Source organism: Micromesistius poutassou (assembly GCF_964030765.1).
Source record: "Micromesistius poutassou genome assembly, chromosome: 19".
In the NCBI taxonomy this organism is placed as follows: Eukaryota; Metazoa; Chordata; class Actinopteri; order Gadiformes; family Gadidae; genus Micromesistius; species Micromesistius poutassou.
Genome location: NC_140289.1, coordinates 234,103 through 255,589, shown reverse-complemented (window position 1 = coordinate 255,589; position 21,487 = coordinate 234,103). Strand labels below are relative to the sequence as shown.

The window sequence follows — 21,487 nt, the reverse complement described above, 5'->3', positions numbered from 1 at the left end:
ATTAATAAGATACTATATTAAAAGGCTTTATGCCAACCCTCTTTTAACACTAATTAACCTCGACAACCGAGGGGTACTAACCCAAACTAACCTCCACAACCGAGGGGTTGGCCTACTAACCCTAACTAACCTCCACAACCGAGGGGTTGTCTCGACTGAACCCCTCTCATAGGAGAAGGGGGAGTGATGCCTACTGCGACTGCGCAGCGAGGCGCCCCGGGAGGCTGCAGGATTTGGCCGATTTTGGAAACATTTTATTCAGTTAACGTTTTTACTAACACGAAGCACGACTAACCGGACACAATAACCAATTTGACATTATTTTTTTCCTGGAGAATTCTGGATTCTGGATTAAGGTAACTTTGAATTGTTTGAAGTATGTATTATTATATAGGCTATTTTATTATTATTAGGCTAAGTGATGTTTTTCCAAAATAATACAAATGTGTTGGTTCTTTACCAGACGTTTTAAAAAAGCTTTTTACTAGCGATAAACCTTCAATCCTTTACTTTGCTTGCAAAGTTTTACTGAAAGTAAAAGTAAGTAAGAAAGAATGAGAATAGGATTGAAAGTCACGTTAGATTTCATATTGTTCTTTTTCCTAAATTATGATTACGTTTTGACTTCCAATTAGCACATTTTTATCCTCAATAGTCTCAATAAGGTGACACATCACATTTAATAAAATAAAAAGCCTACTTGCATTTTTAAGGAGGCAACTCCATCAAAGCATGGAGATGAAACCTGAACCTTTAATTCCTGCTCTAATGAGTTTTAATGTTTTAATATTTAAGAACACGTTTTAATGTTTTAATAGTGTTAAGAACAGAAGCAAAGGCAGGGTTTGTGTGGCTTAAAGCCGGCGACCTCGCCCTGACGTGTGTCCACTTGATCAACAGCAGCACAACAATGAGCACTCAGTCCGCCATCAACAAGAAGGTCTTCGTCCCGCGGGGGGAGACCATGCTGGTCGCCGTGGAGGTGAGGAGGAGGAGGAGGAGCACCGGCAGGCGGATCCTCCTGCTGTCCACCCGGGGAGGAGAATACGCTACCTACCTCTGTCTGTCAGGTGAACACAACCTACTTAAGTCTGTCAGGGGAACACAACCTACTTAAGTCTGTCAGGGGAACACAACCTACTTAAGTCTGTCAGGTGAACACAACCTTCTTAAGTCTGTCAGGTGAACACAACCTACTTAAGTCTGTCAGGTGAACACAACCTACTTAAGTCTGTCAGGTGAACACAACCTACTTAAGTCTGTCAGGGGAACACAACCTTCTTAAGTCTGTCAGGTGAACACAACCTACTTAAGTCTGTCAGGTGAACATAACCTACTTAAGTCTGTCAGGGGAACACAACCTTAAGTCTGTCAGGGGAACACAACCTTCTTAAGTCTGTCAGGGGAACACAACCTTCTTAAGTCTGTCAGGTGAACACAACCTTCTTAAGTCTGTCAGGGGAACACAACCTTCTTAAGTCAGGTGAACACAACCTTCTTAAGTCAGAGACCGGAGCTCTGAAATGAGATGTATATATACAAGTGACTTGACAATAATGAGAAATCCTCCAGATTAAGTTAATTGTTTTTATTATTTGTTATTTTAGGTTAAACTGGTCCCACGGGATACGACTTGTTACTGCATCTACTGATATACCTGCTGGGAGGGAGGCTTTCATTGGCTTTTTTTTTCTTCCCCAATCTTCCAGTGACCAATAGGACGCCTCCTCAGATGCTCATCACCAAAGTCAAACAGTTTGCTGGCTCCACCCCCTTCGTCACAAGGTCACAGTGGGGCGTCGACCAGCTCCGCCAGGTCAATGGAATCGACCCAAATAAGGTCAGGAGGAAGGAGGAAGGACGGTCTGTTATTCCACGATAAAAGAAGGGTTAGGGTTAACCTGATTTTATCCCGCTTCACTCAGACCAATGAGATTAACAAAAAATGCTAAAAATTTGAAAAAAACGTTATTACTGTGTAGTAATGGGGGGTGAGAAGGGTTGCCAGGTTTTGTGGAAATTCCTTAAGGAACCTCTAAGGGAGACCTAAAGTCCTTAAGGGACCTTTAAAGGAGACCTCTTAGGGAGACCTAAAGTCCTTAAGGAACCTCTAAGGGAGACCTCTAAGGGAGAGCTAATCTCCTCAGACCTGATATAGTACCTCATGAATCATCTATGATGTGTTCGTTAGGAGAATAAGCCTCCTAGCAGAGTGGTGGTGAAGCAGTATAACTAGTTGTCTGGTGAAGCAGTATAACTAGTTGTCTGGCTTTGGGTGCATTGAGCATAGAGGAGGACAGCAAATCCCAACGAATACCTCCACAACACAACAGGAAATGCTGGTTTCTGGTGCTGTGCAGTCCTCCCCCCCCGACCTCGTCCTTAAGACGGATCGTCAAGAGCCAAAAAATAATAAAACTGCAAGGGCAGTAGTTACGCCTTGTTTCCTGTATCGTTACAGATATTCTACCAATGAATATGAATTAGCATGAGTGGATGAAGCTTTCATAAGGGGATCCACAGTGGCCAGTCTACAAGTTTTTCAATTTAAAACCTTTTAGTAGTTCACTACTGTTAGCTGAGTTTGTGCTCACCAATGGCACGCTTACAGATATCCGCCTCCACGAACAAGGTTCGTCGAAACTGATATGAAGTGAAACGCTGTTCACCCAGATCTGAGCTGCTCTGCTATTAGCCTTCAGATATGAATCTAAAGTCTGTTTTGTGAGACTAAGGCCCTGTCGCAATTCTCCCCCTTCCCCTAGATTTGAGCCCTAACCCTAAGTTTTGCGCGTTTCCGCGAAGAGGTAGGGTGTCCCAATGCTTAGGGGAGCAAGCGGGGAGTACTGTTTTTCCCTTAAAATCAACCCTTGAACGCTAGCCAGCTCAGGAGCTGACTTGCAGCTAAGGGCACTCAAAGCAAGTGTTCTTGTTAAGGGGAGAGAAATGGGACTGGGCCGAAGTCGTCGGTAGCACCCTAACCCTGACCGTGGCTAATGCAGGACTGCCCAGACTTCGACCTGGTCTTTGACAACACCGTGGACCAGTGGGTGTGCAGCTCCTCTGCAGAGAAGTGCATCTTCATCCTCATCCTGTACCAGGCCTACAAGACCTACTCGGGAGGTCCTACCGGGCCCCCGCCGGTCTGTCTGCCGGGGGGTCTCGCCAAGGTGGGGGTGTTGCGCAGGATGAGCCTGGACGCGGGCCGGATCCCGCCGCGCGGGCCGGTGGAGCCCCCCGCCGCAGTGGGACCCAGGGCCAGGACTCTGTCGCCCCGGAGGAAGAGCTGCGTTCCCGCCAGAGTGACGGAGTTCATCAACTGTCAACCCAAGCTGACGGGAGGTACGCTAACTAACTCGGAATCCACGCTAACTCGTCTTACTAACTCCAGTAGTATCCACACAAAATATTCTAACTAGATAAGTGTTCACACCTACTCTTCTACATAACTCAGTATCCACACTAACTCTTTTAACTAGCTAAATTTCCAGACTAACCCAGTATCCACCCGTCTTTAACTAGCTCTAACTAGCTCAGCATCTCCGCATTACCTCTTCTAACAAACTCAGAATTATTCTGGCTAACAAGTATCAACACTAATAACTCTTCTAACTTACTCATTATCCACCCTAAATCTTCTAACTTAGTCGGTTTCCACACTACTAACCCTTCTAACTAACTAAACTAACCCTAACCCATTTGATTTTAGAAGTTGCTCTGTGGATATCAGTGTTCATCCTGCCCTCTAAAGTCCCTGACTGAGTTCAACCTGTGAACAAATGTGTGCTGCACCATTACCATCATAATTATTATTATGTTGTATTTACTCTGTTGGTCTCCTGCCAGAGGCCTGTACCATGAACCTGGTCATCTACCGCTGCAAAGCCTTCTTCACCCGCCTGAAGAAGAGGCTGCTGGCCAAACGCCCTGCCTCCCGGTCCAAAGGTGAGGGGATTCTAACGCTGAGATGTCCGCCATGCAGTACTCGCCTCGCCTTAACACTTTGAGGAGTAGGCGGTGATACAGAGAGGCAGTGTTGGACAGAAGAGTCTAAAGAGTTAAACTAGTTCAAAGTACTTAAAACTACATTTCTGTGGTGGTGGCAGTGGAGGCAGTGGTGGTAATGTTGCTGTTTCCTAAATCCAATAGCTTTTCCTCAGCTAAGCTCTTTTATTGATTAAGTAGTGCGGTAGCGTCCACACAAGCTTCCTTTCTGCGGCTGAAGCACATGGGAGCAGTCTGCTGCAGTCCGAAATGAATCTTGAGATTCAGTACCCCCCCGTACACGGACGAAAAACTTAGAAAGATATGAGGTGCTCTATGACAATGGAAGCTGACAGAGACACTTCCTTATGATTGTGTCATCACATACCAGCCATTGAACTGATGCTACGACACAAACACACACACACATGTAGACCAGACACAGGATAGAGGGGGAGGGAACTGAACAGATTTAGTTTTTTGTTTCCAGGTGAACTTGCTTAGCTTAGAAATGTGAGCTTTATCCTTTTAATCGTGTAAACACCTGTCAATCTAGCATGGCATGATTCAATCTGATTGTTTAATTCAATCTTGAAGTGAACGTTGCATATCTGTTTCAAAAGGTTTAAAAGGTTAGCTTAGCATGCTACCTTTCGCTGGGGGTAGCTTGTGTAGTGAAGCTTCATCGACTATAGAGTAACTGGTAGCGTAGCTCAATACACCTTCCAAGTAGCTTGCCCAACACTGCGAAATGGTCTTCAAAGTAAAAGTATTCTGTACCAAAGCGGTCATGGTTTTCTGAGAAGCACAACCAACACAAAATGGAGGAAGGGATTTTCACCAGGATCACGTCTGGTCTGGTGATGATCCACATCTCCAGGGGTGACTAGAACCTCGAAGCCAGTCTCGGGTCAGGACCTCAGTCTTCAGTCGCCCTCGTCGCTCCAGTTTCTGCTCCTTTGTCTCTTGTTGCTTTTTCTTTGTTGCTACCTCATTATGGGCTTTAGAACCCCATCACTCTCTCCTTCCTCCAGCTGCCCTCCCCCTCCCGTCTCTCTCTCCCGTCTCTCTCTCCCCCTCCCATCCCTCTCTCCCCTAAACCGCCGCCCCATGTCTCAGTGTCTATTGTCCCGCTGGCTTCACCTCTCGGGGGAGAATGGCTCCACTATGGTGGTGGTAGAGAGGACACTTTGTTTGTGTGACACAGAGCTTTGTGTTTCTGGATGTCCGGTACTCGTCTCTGGGTCAGCGAGGACAGGATCCAAACCCTGACCGATCCTAACCACCGCGCACCACCATGCACCACCCAAACCCCCCATCCATCACCCCAACTACCACCATGCACCACCCCCATCCATCCATCACCCCAACCCCATCCATCACCCTTACCACGACCACGCACCACCACAACCACCACCATCCATCCATCACCCCACAGCACCCTAACTACTACACACCACCCCAGCCTTCACAGACTTCCCCAACCACCAGGCACCTACCACCATCCATCACCCTAACTACCATGCACCACCCCAACAATCAGGCACCACCCAAACCATGACCGTCAGGTACCACCCACCACCACCCTAACACTACTCACCACCCCAACCCCCACCCACCACCCCTAGCACCACGCACTCCCCCAAACCACCACCCATTAAAACTCATACCATACTTTATCAGGCACCGCTGCTCATGTTTACAGTGGGTTGTTTGTGGTCTTTGTCCAGGTCAGCCAGGACATTTCCCTGGGGGCCTCATGAATAATGTAGTGCACAGGGTGACGGTGTCTGTGGGCGAGCGAGGGGAGCGACTAACCCGGGCGGAGGACCGGACGCTGGAGCTAATGCACAGAGCCCAGCAGTTTGCAGACACGGCCCACCAGGTCAGAGCCAGCGGTCACTAGAGCAGGACGGGACCACCAGGTCAGAGCCAGCGGTCACTAGAGCAGGACGGGACCACCAGGTCAGAGCCAGCGGTCACTAGAGCAGGACGGGACCACCAGGTCAGAGCCAGCGGTCACTAGAGCAGGACGGGACCACCAGGTCAGAGCCAGCGGTCACTAGAGCAGGACGGGACCACCGGGTCAGAGCCAGCGGTCACTAGAGCAGGACGGGACCACCGGGTCAGAGCCAGCGGTCACTAGAGCAGGACGGGACCACCGGGTCAGAGCCAGCGGTCACTAGAGCAGGACGGGACCACCAGGTCAGAGCCAGCGGTCACTAGAGCAGGACGGGACCACCAGGTCAGAGCCAGCGGTCACTAGAGCAGGACGGGACCACCGGGTCAGAGCCAGCGGTCACTAGAGCAGGACGGGACCACCGGGTCAGAGCCAGCGGTCACTAGAGCAGGACGGGACCACCAGGTCAGAGCCAGCGGTCACTAGAGCAGGACGGGACCACCGGGTCAGAGCCAGCGGTCACTAGAGCAGGATGGGACCACCAGGTCAGAGCCAGCGGTCACTAGAGCAGGATGGGACCACCAGGTCAGAGCCAGCGGTCACTAGAGCAGGACGGGACCACCAGGTCAGAGCCAGCGGTCACTAGAGCAGGACGGGACCACCGGGTCAGAGCCAGCGGTCACTAGAGCAGGACGGGAGGGACCCTCACATGTTGGTCTCATGGTGGTCGTTTAGTGCCTCATCATCATCCAGAAGAGCCGTACCACTGTCCACCTGAGGGGGGATGGAACAACCTTGGAATGTAACCCGCGCGAACTCATGAAGTAGGTGGTACGGTCCACATCCGATGGTCAGGGTACAGGTGGTACGGTCTATGTAATGGTCAGGGTACAGGTGGTATGGTCTATGTAATGGACAGGGTACAGGTGGTACGGTCCACATCTAATGGTCAGGGTACAGGTGGTACGGTCCACATCTAATGGTCAGGGTACAGGTGGTACGGTCTATGTAATGGTCAGGGTCCCAGGTGGTACGGTCTATGTAATGGTCAGGGTCCCAGGTGGTACGGTCTATGTAATGGTCAGGGTCCCAGGTGGTACGGTCTATGTAATGGTCAGGGTCCCAAGTGGTACGGTCTATGTAATGGTCAGGGTACAGGTGGTACGGTCTATGTAGTGGTCAGGGTACAGGTGGTACGGTCTATGTAATGGTCAGGGTCCCAGGTGGTACGGTCTATGTAATGGTCAGGGTACAGGTGGTACGGTCTATGTAATGGTCAGGGTATCGTAATCGTCCACCCCACTCCCAGACCAAACTGCAGGGGCTCAAGCTTTCTATCCATAGTTGACAGTAGAGAATATTGTTGAATCGTTGACGACACACAATAAGATCAGAGTTCCTATCAGTGTGTGTGCGTGCGTGTGTGCGTGCGTGCGTGCGCGTTTGGCTAAAGCCCCAACGAACCTTTGATTCCTACAGCTGCTTTCTAGTCTGTCGGATATTACGTTTATGACCCAACAGTGTTAAGACCAAGGGATAAAATGCAGCAATGATGTGATTGGCTCAGGCTGGGGCCTACCTTCTGCCTTTTGACCCCTTACTGGTCTTATTGGTTGGAATAGTCCAGGGACAAAAAAACACAATCCTTCGCCGGATAAGGCTTATCTGCTTAAGAGAAAGTGGATGGGATGCTGTTGTAAAGAGCTAACAAGAAGCTAGCATGCTAATCACAGTGATGGCGCAAGACTGACAGGAGCCTCTTCATCACCCAGGTGGTACGGTCATCAGTCAGGATTAACCTTCGTCTTCAGACAATCAGCCTCTAATGGAGTCGCTTCCTGCCTGATTGTGGAGGCTGGCCTGATTACATAAAATAAGAGGAGAGCATCTTCTTAAGAAGCAGGTCGTGATGACGGCAGTGCACCCTGAGGACTGCTGAAAGCAGTCTGCGGAGAAGTCTGGTCACCATTTTGTCTTCACAACCTCCACTGATCACCTGGAAAGTGTTTAGACTTTAACATGAACCCCAAATCCGTTCTCCTAACTTCACCATTCTGTTGTTGGGTTACATTTGCTGCTTGAATCAAGCTCTACACTTTTAAGATTAAGATTGATAATTGTGTTGATTGATAAGATACCTACATTTAGTAATCTACATTTAGTCATCATTTTGCAGAACATAGGCGGCTAGGTAGCGAGTTCTCATTCCACCGCCAAGGCACCTGTGGACAGAATGATTATCCCTCAGAAGAGGGTGCTATAGACTTAGTGGAGGCTGCTCTAGACTAGGTTAGAGGCAGCTCTGGACTCATTGGAGGCAGCTCTAGCTATAGCTCTAGTGGCTTGCGTTGTAGCTACAGTTAGAGCTATATGACCTCTAATGCTCAACTTGTGTGACGTTGTCTCTGTTTCCTTCACCAGCTGAGCCTGAAGTACTCAAAGTGACTTCACCGAAAACCTTGAAGAAGGACAAGGCCTAGCGCTCTGGGAGTTCCTTAACCAACCCGGAGAACCAGGACTAGAACCCTGGGAGTTCCTTAACCAACCTGGAGAACCTGGAGTAGAACCCTGGGAGTTCCTTAACCAACCCGGAGAACCTGGAGTAGAACCCTGGGAGTTCCTTAACCAACCTGGAGAACCTGGAGTAGAACCCTGGGAGTTCCTTAACCAACCCGGAGAACCAGGACTAGAAGCCTGGTAGTTCCTTAACCAACCTGGAGAACCAACCTGGAGAACCAAGCCTAGCACTCTTCAGTTCCTAGTTCCTTCACCAAAGTCCTCTGCTGAGGAGATAAAAGTATTGACTGCTGGTTCTATGTCTTGTAATGAACTACTGACTGAATTTCTTGTGTCATTGTCTGGTATTTAACCACATGTCGTAAAGTCAATATGTTGTCAAGTCTGTCTTCAATGTTTTGAAGTCTCCTTATGCTGCTAGTCTCTTGTATCTGTGTTTTAATTTTGGATTGTCTGTCTGATGGACTTATGTTCATGTCTACATGTTGTCTGCCTTTCATTCGTTCCTATTTATCTGTACTGTCTTTATTATCTATTGTTTGTGTGATGAATATTCTTCTTGTGCGAATGGAAACTGACCTGTACTGAACTGTACATGTAAAGCATCCTTAATGTAACTTGACTTAACAATCCAAACATCATTAAAACAACATACAGTACATTGTGTGTTTGAATAAACTGTTTACAATTTCCCTAAGAGCTGTTGTGTCGCTTTGAATTATATTTTGAAATGTATGTCTCTGATATGACTTTACGCACCATCACCACCAGAGAGCGCCAAATGGCCACCTGGCCATCAGCAAAACACATCAGTGTGACGTTGTAATTGGAGTGGACGTCACTATTTTGTCAAAACAGTAGAAGATGCGAAGTGCGAAGAGATAAGGAAAAGTAAGACGTAATTTTGGAATAAATTCACACAAAACAAGGATGAAAGGATGGTCGTGGTCAGATAAGAAATTTAAAAAAAAGACGTGTTACGGGTCCCAAAGATAGGCCTACCACAGTAACAAATGGTTTGGGTTAAATGCCTATTACTTCCCTGAAAAACATGGACACAATGTCGATCGAATTAAAATATTAATTTTCCCAACACAATCGATAATACTGCGTTCAACACACGTGACAACCGCCATTTTCAAATATTGCCGCTCTGCTTAAAGTCGATCCTCAACACTCAAGTCATACAACTCATCACACTCATGCTACATGAAGTTCAGCTTTAGGAGATAGAGTTCTGTGATTTTCACATTGTACTGACCTGTAAAACACGGAGACAATGTTGATGGCATTAGAACACAAACCATTCGTTTTTATTCCTAATTTTTCCCTGAGGAGGGGGAGGAGCCCCCACTTTAAAAACCTGGCGCAACACGACCTGGGCTCATTGGTTCCTCTTTCCCATTTCCTTTTTCCTTAATGCTTCGTCATGCAATACTTTCATTCTCAATCTCAAATTGAAATGTTTTGTTTCTTACAAATAACAAAAATAAAGGACTCAGCAATACTTACGTTATTATATAAACCCAATAATTCCAAAAATAAACAAAATAAATCAAAATAAAATACATTTTTGAGTGTACCACACAAACAAAGGAAGAAATTAATAAAGTTAAACAGCTTCAATATTTTTCTTAAGCTATACAGGGCGTATTCACAACACAACAACAGAGTGTGTACAGCAAAAAAAATAAAATAACAGAGACGAGTCGAAGACTGAATGACATAAATGACGATGTTGATGAACCAAAGGGTCTTGAAACGTTTTTGTACCTTTTGGTTTGAAAGAGACTCGACTTGTCTTAGTATAGCTTAAGTAGCTGCAACTTAGGCTACGTTAATCAAAGAGTAGCCTACTAAATCTAGATGATTCGATTACACTCGATTACAGCTATAAAAGCTGTAGCAGGTGTTAGAGAATTACAATATGGGGTCAGCCAGCTCTGTTATTTGTTGTAAAAAAAAAATCATACTAAAAATATATTTTTATCCTGTTGAACATTGTGATAACGTCAATATTTATGCGATTTATATTAAAATGTCATATCAATAGATAAGGTAGGCCCTGTAGCCTACTGTAACAGTTACTGTGTTGGAAAGCTACGTTAGAAATAGGAACGAGGTTGTAGTTTACGCTCAGCTCTTTTATAGTGTGGAGCTGGCCCCTGGGAGGTCAAAGACGTTGCATTATTCAGATGAGGAGGAACAACCCTTATTTACTATCTCAGGAAAATGAGCCATACCACTATTCAATCAGACAGAACAGTAGCAAATCAAACTTCGCTATTACAGTCTGCTGATAGATATATAGTCCTCATCAAAACTATTATCCTCAATGTCTGTTGCATGCTAAATGACTTTGGTGTATAGTGCCATTTAAAAAAATGCATAAGTTTAACGTCACATTTCATGTAGGACCTTTGATTATATTTCTGACATGGAAAGGTCTTCAATTCCAGGCTCCAGAAAACAGTCGAGAGGTGATATTCTGATAATTCATTAATCCTGTGAGCCACTGGGTGGCGCTGTGGTGGAGGCTTCTAGGTAGAGAGCACTTCAACAGGCTTTGAGGTCTCTGGCTAGGAGTTGTGGATGGTCCTAATTTTTGGTAAAAAAGATGTACCACCAACTGATGATACATTGTTAGAAAGAGTGAAGGCAGGGGATACTTAGGAACTAAAGGACAACAGTTCATAACATGCCTCGGTAAAATCGCATGAGCATCACTATTTCTTCACACCAAACAAACCCTGAATAAATGGTTTACCTTTACCTTTGGTTCATCCACATCCAAAGGTCGGTGTGTGGTGGCGGTGGGCTCGTCATCAGCCGCCCTGACACCCCGCTGTTCCCGATGTTTACCCGAGTCATAAGTTACTACCTCCCGTGTCAACCTGAGGATTTTACCGTTGAGGCGGCGACGTGGCACCGGGTTAGTCCGCCGCCTGAGCCGAATTATCCGACACCTGGCCCTCCCCCACGGCTCTCTGCGATGCTTTCATCTCCTCACTTCGCGATCGAGTGAGTCGACGCTCAGTGACTCGGCCCAGTAATGACTGACTGCCTCTGGTTGTCCCGGGGTTTCATGTGGGATCTTACCCCTCATTGGGTAACCAGCCTTCAACACTGTCCTATTGCAGGATGCGTGCGTGAGATATAATCAATAAAACCCAGTCTGATTATTATGTTCCACCCATTAGATTATTCCAGAGGTGGAGGGATGGTGTCGTTTGCCCCAGCTACAAATGCGTGTGCGTAATGGAGACACAACAGGGAGGTTATCCTTTGTGTGTGAGGACGAAGTGATGGGGTAACATATTATCAAAAGCCACCAGTTAATCAAAGCATTACAGCATTAGTAGGTTGCATTTGCAAGGTAAACCCATTACTTCGGAATGTAAATAAACCACCTAGCTTGTACATTGAATCCCTTCCCAGAAGATTTAAATGGAACTAATCCATCTGCGGCCAATGACCAAAGGGGCTTTACCCAATATTGATGTTATCGGTGAATAGCTCATTATGGTTAGGTTTAATTGAATGTATTTTTATGCTTATCGTACTCATAGTTATTCAATAATCCTGTCCAATGTGATTAATTCTAAGAATGACCCAAACTTCCTTAAAAGCTTCATGTCCTGAAGGTTAAATCACTTAAACAGTTTGACATCCATTTTTATTGCGGACACCTTCATTCGAAATACAAGATGGCAGCACCGCATGTTCAAAACGAGAAATAAACACAGTATTTAATATAAGACACAGTAATTTTGCACGCAAGTATTTCATACATGGATACGTACATATGTATGCATGTATCAAACACACACGTTGAGATAAGTGGTGTGGTACTATTGTACAAAACACACACACACACACACACACACACACAAAATGGTCAAAACGGTGCCACGGCTTTACCACGCGCTCACTGGAACCGTGTTTACGGTCGGAGGTTAACCCTTACGCAACCAATGAGCGGGGAGATGAGACGGCGTGGTTTAGCGGCGGGCCGTGCCAGCAGAGCTCCAGACACACCGGAGCTGTTCCCGTCCCTTGGAACGATTCCTCCATGTCCGCGTTCGGCCTCTCAGTGCAAAGTTTAAAAACAACAAGATTAAAACAGGACCTAATGAACTACGATTAAACAGTGGACGTGAACATCCTCATTTAAATAAGCACTTTATACTTCTTCCCTTTATACTCCTCATCGGGGAGTGACCAAAGACCAAAGTCCAAAGTATTGCTATTGAAATACTTTGAATTAAAAATAACAAGATAATGAGAGAATGTTTCACAGGTCCTAAAAGACGAATCTCAAAGACAGAACAGAAGCAGACGTTTGTTTGGGGCTCTTGCGCCGCGCCTCTGACGACGCCTAACCTGTCCTTTTCCCCCAGAGGTACCAACGCCACCGTCACTCAGCGCCCAGCAGCCCGGGTGTTCCACTACCGTCAGCGACAGACCGTGACCTAACAGATACGTATTTACAAGAACATCTTTGCAAGTTCCTTTTCCCTGTAGTTCCAAGATAAGGACATTGGTGAAGGAAATATTCACTTATGATCAAGAGCTCCTGGGATCTAGAGCTTCTCAGAGGTAGAGCACCTCAGGTCTAGAGCTCCTCAGGTCTAGAGCTTCTCAGGTCTAGAGCTGCTCAGGTCTAGAGCTGCTCAGATATAGAGCTCTGCAGGTCTAGAGCTGTTCAGATCTAAATATGCTGTGATCTAGAACTGTCAAGATCTAGAGCTGCTGGGATCCGAAGCTCTTCAGATATAGAGCTCGGCAGGTCTAGAGCTTCTCAGATATAGAGCTACTCAGATATAGAGCTCGGCAGGTCTAGAGCTTCTCAGATATAGAGCTCTTCAGATATAGAGCTCGGCAGGTCTAGAGCTTCTCAGATATAGAGCTCTTCAGATATAGAGCTGCTCAGATATAGAGCTGCTCAGATATAGAGCTCGGCAGGTCTACAGCTGTTCAGATCTAAAGGTACTTGGATCAAGAGCTGTCCAGCTGTAGACCTTGGCAGGTCTCCACTGCTCCACCTCGGCTGAAGTCAGTCAAACGTAGGCGGAGTCACCGGACTGCATGTGTCCGAAGCCGGTCATCTTGGCCGGGTCTTTCTTGCGGATCTCGTAGACGGACTTCCTCCGGGCCTGCACGCCCCTCACGGCCTCCTTGATCTTCTTCCAGCCGAGGTGGTTGAGCTCCGCCAGGTTGAAGACCACGCAGACGCCGCTGACGGCGAACATGAAGACCAGGAACACCGTCTTCTCCGTGGGCCGGGACACGTAGCACTCCACGTCCTTGATGCACGGGTAGCGGTCGCACTCGTACACCGGGGGCACGTTGAAACCGTACAGGAAGTACTGCCCCACCAGGAAGCCCACCTCCAGCACGTTCCGGAAGACCACCTGGATGATGTAAAAGCGGGAGATGCCCTCCTGCCGCCGCGCCTTGGACTGCGTCCGCGCGCACTGCCGGGGGAACTGCCGGGGGAACGCCTCGGGGTCGGCCTCCTTGTACGAGTTCTCCGAGTTCTGCAGCAGCCCGTTCACCAGCGTGTTCTTCAGCAGGTTGTCGTCGGGACGGCCGGCCCGGTCCACCGACAGGTACACGCCGGAGAAGCAGCGCTCCTTCTGCTTGGACGACTGGTGCACGGAGTAGGTGATGAAGCAGAGGCTGGGGCAGCACACCATGATGATCTGGAAGACCCAGTAGCGGATGTGGGAGATGGGGAAGGCCTGGTCGTAGCACGCCTGGTTGCAGCCCGGCTGCAGGGTGTTGCACACGAACATCTCCTGCTCGTCATCGTAGACGGTCTCCCCGACGATGGCCACGATCAGGATCCGAAAGATCACCACCACGGTGAGCAGGATCCTGCAGGGGAGAGAGGAGACCACGTGAGGTGATACTCGGATCGATAGCAGAGAGGGGATTCTGGACAGGCAACGACAGATACACACAGGTCTGTTTATCATACACAGCGGTGCTACGATGTGTCACAGCTCTACATAGAGCGGTGCTACGATGTATCACAGCTTCTACAGAGTGGTGATATCACAGCTCTACATAGAGCGGTGCTACGATGTATCACAGCTCTACATAGAGCGGTGCTACGATGTATCACAGCTCTACATAGAGTGGTACTATGATGTGCCACAGCTCATACATGGAGTAAGCACGTCCAGATTCAATTAGGGATTGGAAACCAAAATATGAAATCAAAGCGTCTAATTGGGAGCTGTTCATCTCATTCATGACGTCCCTGAACACAGACTAGTTATCAACAGTAGATATAAAGAGACTAGTTATCAACAGTAGATATAAAGAGACTAGTTATAAACATTAGATATACAGAGACTAGTTATAAACATTAGATATACACAGACTAGTGATAAACAGTAGATATACAGACTAGGGTAGTTATAAACCGTAGTTATAAACAGTAGATAAAGAGACTAGTTATGTAGTACTGTAGTTATACAGGTAGTTGTGAGTAGATAGTGAGAAGTTAGTAGTTAGTAGGGTCGCTGGTCAGTCTCCTAACTCCCTACAGTAAAGTGCTGCTGACAGGGTGGTGAACCGTGTTTCTTATTTTTATTTCATTGTGTATTCATATTTTATACTGTCTAGTCTTTTATATTTTATATTGTGCTAACTATGTGTGCACTTTTAAGGAGCTGCTCTTTGAATTTCATTGTACTGTGTATAACGACAATAAAGGCTTTCTATTTTCTATTCTATTAATTAGTATTTAATAGTTGGTTAGTGTTCTACCTCCCTATAATAGTAGGGTGGTGATGACAGGGTTAGTATTTAGTAGTTAGTAGTTGGTTAGTCCTACCTGCCTATCATAGTAGAGTAATGACAGGGTTAGTAGTTTGTATTTAGTGGCTGGTTAGTCTCCTACCTGCCTATCATACTGGAGTATAGTAGAGTACTGATGACAGGGTTAGTAGTTAGTAGTTGGTTAGTCACCTAACTCCCTATCGTAGTAGAGTACTGATGATAGGGTTATTAGTTAGTATTTAGTAATTGGTTAGTCCTACCTCCCTATCATAGTATAATAATGACAGAGTTAGTAGTTAGTAGTAGTTAGTATTTAGTAATGGTTAGTATCCTACCTTCCTATCATAGTAGAGTAATAACAGGGTTAGTAGTTAGTTAGTATTTAGTAATGGTTAGTATCCTACCTCCCTATCATAGTAGAGTAATGACAGGGTTAGTAGTAGTTAGTATTTAGTAATGGTTAGTATCCTACCTCCCTATCATAGTAGAGTAATGACAGGGTTAGTAGTAGTTAGTAGTTAGTATTTAGTAATGGTTAGTATCCTACCTCCCTATCATAGTAGAGTGCTGCTGAACGGCCGCCTCCAGGAGCCGCTCGAGGATGGTCCATTCCCCCATGACGGCTCATCCGGTGCTCCGAGGCCGCCTGAGAACTCTGACCCTCACCGCTCAGAACCGAACACGGTCCGCCTGAGAACACTCACCCCCACCGCTCAGAACCGAACGCGGTCCGCCTGAGAACACTCACCCCCACCGCTCAGAACCGAACACGGTCCCGCTCGGTTCTCCTCGGTGCGCCGAGACCGTGTGAGAACCTTTACCTTAACCCCTCAGAAGAACCAAACACGGTCCGTCTGAGAACGCTGACCCTAACCCCCTCAGAGCCAAACACGGTTCTCCTCGGTTCTCCGAGACCTGAGAACACTCACCCTGACCCTAACCGCTCAGAACCAAAACCGGGTCCTGCTCGGTTCTCCGCGGGCTCGTGCGTCCGCCGGTCGGTGGTCGTGCAGTGACCGCGTGCATGTGCGCGTCTGGCTGATGCGCTCCTGTCCGGTTCCTCTTAAGCCGCGAGGAGCGCGTCCGTTAATGCGCGTCACCGCCCGTACAGAGAGCGCGCGGGGTCACGCGGCGTTTCACTGTTGCGCTCGCGCTAATCCGGCTTTAAGTAGGCTCATTTGTGTCACGTGCGGATGGGGTTTGTGCAGAGGGGAGACCCGGGCCACGCGCACCGAGGGGAGAGAGTAGGGCGGCTCGCGGTGCGACGACCGATCAATAGAAATGTATGAAAAGATGAAAGGTAAAATTGGCGGCTATGACGCGAGAGGATTAGACGACAGAGAGAGAGAGAGAGAGAGAGAGAGAGAGAGAGAGAGAGAGAGAGAGAGAGAGAGAGAGAGAGAGAGAGAGAGAGAGAGAGAGAGAGAGAGAGAGAGAGAGAGAGAGAGAGAGAGAGAGAGAGAGAGAGAGAAAACAGAAAAAAATATTGTGATTGGCGGGGGGAGGTTATAAAGTATCCAATCGGAGTGAAGACATCCTCCGGGGGCCCCGCCCCCTGCCTACTCTCTAATTATAAAGTGAGTCGTTAAATACTAAAATAAAACAGTTAAATACCAATACATTTCAATACTAACACCATAAAATACCAATTAAGTTCAGTAAAATACTAAGCAAATATGATAGCATATTGATAGTATTCGTTTTAACTGTATTCGTATACGAATACATTTTAATGTGAATACAGTTGGTTGTCCAGTAGAGCGAACCTGCGGATATTTAGGAAAACATTTGATGACATTAAACATTATATATCATATGAGGAAAACATTATTTTTTTTATATAAGATCGTGTTGTATTTGTGTGTCCACGAGGGATAGCCTACAGGTATTGGATACTAAAAATAGGACATGCTACTCAAATATTGTTTGTTTCCGTTGTAAATGAATAAATAATAAATTAAGGAAAGATTAGGTCGCCCAGATACCGGAGAGATATCACAGATTAAATGATGATGCAATCACCACATGACCTATTAAATGTGAAATACACACAGCAAATACAGTGTGACAGGGAGGGAATAATATTATGCATCAGTATTACTAGAGCATGAACTGGATTTCACTTGCTGTAACAGCCAAGGGGCAGTTAAATTATATATATATATATATATATATATATATATATATATATATATATATATATATCATACCCGAACCAGTGGCCTGGGCAGTGTCGTTCTAATACCAGTGGATCTAAACGAGACTAGGAATCAATTGGAGTGGAGACCACCAAATCCTTTTGGATTATAATAGTGAAATATGAGGAAATGTGTTTTTCCATATCTTCACCATTAACATGAAGATATGTTCCCTCTGTCTTTGTGACACGGAAAAGCAACGAACACATGTGTGTGTTAGTTATATAAAATAAGGTTTAAACCTAAACGTTTGTGAAAATGTTTCCTAGTATGATAGGTACAGATTATTCTTCGAGATAAGCCTTTTTTGATTACTTGTTTTTGGATTACTTTTACTATTTATGGATGCATTTTTTTGGATTAGGCCTAGTTCTTTTGGATTACTTTTTTGGATTACTTTTTTTGATTACCTTTTTTAATTACTTGACTATGAATTACTCGAGCATTCGATTATATTCGTTGATTCTTTATTATTTGAAAATAACACGCTCAGTATGATTGTTATCTAATATTTGCCGAGTGATCCCTTCTACCTCGACTTGTAGTGCCGAGCATTAACACTGCCACGGTCTGCGGTTCGCTTCCCTTTGTCTTATGATGACGCTATAAAGCGTCAGATAAAAAGGTACAGATGACGTTTTGCGACTCAGAAATATTGTCAACGCTTCAGTTCATTCGTGGTTGGGTAAAAGAAGAGTGTTGGCGCCATCTTGTGGTATACAACTACAGAGAGTGAGAGTGCGAGGGATAGTGAGAGTGACAGAGAGGGAGGGAGAGAGAGAGAGAGAGTGAGAAAGTGAGAGTGAGTGTGACAGAGAGGGAGGGAGAGCGGTTGAGAGAGTGAGAGTGACAGAGAGATAGAGAGCGAGAGAGAGAGAGGGAGGGAGGGGTAGAGGGAGATAGAGAGAGAGAGGGAGGGAGAGGTAGAGGGAGATAGAGAGTGAGAGGGAGGGAGAGGTAGAGGGAGAGAGGTAGAGGGAGAGAGGAGTGTTAGTGCCACCTTGTGGTATAAAACTATGGAGCGGGAGACAGAGACAGACAGACTCCTTAATAATATTAGATTCCTTAATAACATTCCTAATAACATTCGCTTGGTCTTATTTGTATTAGATGTGGCAACATGTATATTTACTTTCTTTCTATGTTTCAGACCACACACATCCCTAACCAGCTGCTCCCAGACCAGATACTTTTGGATTCATTTGGTTATGTGTTTCCATCGTCAGTGTAACGTTATTCTGTTGTAGGTTACTGAAATATATGAAATTAATACGCAAATGATCAATTATTTTGTATTTAGTATGCACTTGATTGGTTAACAAATGGCCCGATGGAGATTAATTAACCGTGTATTGGCTCCTTGGACACAGTTATGCATACACCCTGAGTTTGTGCTATAATATCCATCCCTGCCGTGTTGCAGCTATCAAACATGATGACGTGTTACTGTGTAGTCCGCTGCTTTGTTCCTCTTGATGGTTTAATGAAAGAGACGTTTCTGTTTACAGTAGGGAGGGAGAAGTCTATTCCTAATCTGTGTCAGTAGGTCATGCCACGCCCCGGACAGACGCATGCAAATGATGACAAACCCTCCGTGCCCTCATCACGTCATCAGCATCACCGCCGTCATGTCCGTGCGGGTAATTGCCCTAACAGGAGAGGCCGATCTCCGTGGAGCTGCAGGGCTGAACTGCCCCGTCACATCATTCTGAAGCCTCCCTCGGACATGTCCTTATCAACCGCAGCCACGTCTACTAACCCTAACCGACCCGTACCCTGCCTCCACCCACCCTGAACCTTTACTAACGTTAACTCTTTACTAACCCTAACCGACCCGTACCCAACCCTAAACCTTCATTAACGTTAACTCTTAACCGTATTAGTCGCACAAAAAAATATTTTAGGTGTGTGTTTTTATCAGCTAACGAGCAGCGTAACTTAAAATCGCCAGAGGGCAGCATGTCTCACTGACCACCCCGTCTCACTGACCACCCCGTCTCACTGACCACCCCGTCTCACTGACCACCCTGTTACGACCGGCCTAGGGGAACCGAACATAACAAAGGATGCTCCCCTCTTTCCCCCACGCCCACAGATGACCAGGCACACAGAGCTGCAGTCCAACAGAAGTTAATTTATTCAATCTTTAAAGATAAACGGTAGCATTGAGCTTCAGGGAGAGCATGGCCCAAAACAACAAACAGAACAATCTGACCCAAACTACCTTACCTAACCAGAGCCAAAGATTAGACTCCCTATAAAATAAACAGGAGAAAAGGAGACAAACCAAGAGAGCTACTCACCCCTACAACTACCTGGACTGCTAAAGTTCAACACAATACAAAACCATACCATACCATACCATGAAATACAACAAAGCCTGGTGCAGTTGGGAGTAGGGTCAAGAGAAGAGGGTGAATGTCTCAAGCGGCGGCCATTTATAGCAGCTCCGATTGGTCCGTTCACCAATCGGCAGCCAGCACCTGGGGACACACCGATGGTGGTAGCACCACCGCCCCCATCAGGCAGGGAGGAGCAACAGCACAGAAAAATCCACACATCAACACTGAAAAATACTAAATTATGACCCTGGGTCATAACACACCCCGTCTCACTGACCACCACCCTGTCTCACCGACCACCCTGTCTCACCGACCACCCTGTCTCACAGACCACCCTGTCTCACTGACCACCACCCTGTCTCACAGACCACCCTGTCTCACTGACCACCACCCCGTCTCACAGAGCCCGTCCTTCATCACAGCCGGCACGTTTCGCCCTCATTGTAATCACTGTGAACCTCTGATGTGAAGCCATGCCACATTCTAGTGCCCCCCGGTGTGAGGCCTGGTCCTGTCCGCTGGTACCCTCACCCCGGTCCTGTCCGCTGGTACCCTCCCCCTGGTCCTGTCCGCTGGTACCCTCACCCTGGTCCTGTCCGCTGGTACCCTCACCCTGGTCCTGTCCGCTGGTACCCTCACCCTGGTCCTGTCCGCTGGTACCCTCACCCTGGTCCTGTCCGCTGGTACCCTCACCCTGGTCCTGTCCGCTGGTACCCTCACCCTGGTCCTGTCCGCTGGTACCCTCACCCTGGTCCTGCCCGCTGGTACCCTCTCTGCAGCCTGCAGCCTGCAGCTTGGAATCTGCATCATGCAGTCTTCGCCGTTCACACCCTGACCGCGCACGTCTGCACCGCGCATTGTTGGGATGAGATTTCTTTTTTTTCTGACAGATGAGGTGGTGCAATAGTGTGTGTGTGTGTGTGTGTGTGTGGTGGGGGGAGTTGGTCCTGATGCTGAAGACTTCAGGGATGCTGTGCTTCCCCTGGTCATTCATCATCCACTGACACTTCCACTTACAGCCACACACACACGCACACACACACACACACGAACATACGCACACACACACACAAACAGACGCACACACACACACACACACACACAAACAGACGCACACACAGACTTATCCACATTAATACGCAATTCATGTTCTGCTCCCTCCCTCCGTCTCCCTCTGTCCCTCGTTCCCCCGGTCCTCTGTACCTCTCTATCTCCTCTCTATCTCCTCTCTCCCCCGTTGCAGTGGTGCCCCTTTGTCTCTGTGTTTGTCTGTGTTTCTGTTGTGTGGGTCGGCTATGAGGGGACACTATGAGGACAGTATGAGGGGAAACTATGAGGACAGTATGAGGGGACACTATGAGGACAGTATGAGGACATTATGAGGACACTATGAGGGGACACTATGAGGACAGTATGAGGGGACACTATGAGGACACTATGAGGGGACACTATGAGGACAGTATGAGGGGACACTATGAGGACAGTATGAGGGCACTATGAGGACATTATGAGGACACTATGAGGGGACACTATGAGGACAGTATGAGGACATTATGAGGACACTATGAGGACAGTATGAGGGGACACTATGAGGACAGTATGAGGACACTATGAGGGGACACTATGAGGACATTATGAGGACACTATGAGGACACTATGAGGACAGTATGAGGGGACACTATGAGGACAGTATGAGGGCACTATGAGGACATTATGAGGACACTATGAGGGGACACTATGAGGACAGTATGAGG

At 47.0% G+C, this 21,487-nt stretch overlaps 3 protein-coding genes across 3 annotated transcripts in view; 2 read left to right on the top strand and 1 right to left on the bottom strand.

The window, feature by feature from the left end:
* Positions 1-910: 910 nt before the first annotated feature.
* On the top strand, positions 911-8,329 carry LOC311364058 (syntaxin-binding protein 6-like; the record flags this gene model as incomplete). The annotated part of the gene is made up of 6 exons (XM_084484067.1): positions 911-1,070; positions 1,710-1,840; positions 3,003-3,342; positions 3,847-3,945; positions 5,715-5,869; positions 8,306-8,329. The coding sequence occupies 6 exons, from the start codon at positions 911-913 to the stop codon at positions 8,327-8,329; spliced, it is 909 nt and encodes a 302-aa protein (XP_084340193.1).
* A 5,132-nt stretch (positions 8,330-13,461) lies between these two features.
* On the bottom strand, positions 13,462-15,811 carry LOC311364057 (gap junction delta-2 protein-like; the record flags this gene model as incomplete). The annotated part of the gene is made up of 2 exons (XM_084484066.1): positions 13,462-14,281; positions 15,741-15,811. 2 exons carry the CDS (start codon positions 15,809-15,811, stop codon positions 13,462-13,464), a joined length of 891 nt encoding a protein of 296 aa, XP_084340192.1.
* Positions 15,812-21,470: 5,659 nt separating this feature from the next.
* The window catches only part of ccn6 (cellular communication network factor 6), a gene marked incomplete at its 5' end in the record, with an annotated part of 7,254 nt that continues 7,237 nt past the window's right edge, over positions 21,471-21,487 (top strand). The window contains 1 exon segment of the mRNA XM_084484208.1: positions 21,471-21,479. Coding sequence (XP_084340334.1) covers positions 21,471-21,479 — 9 coding nt within the window.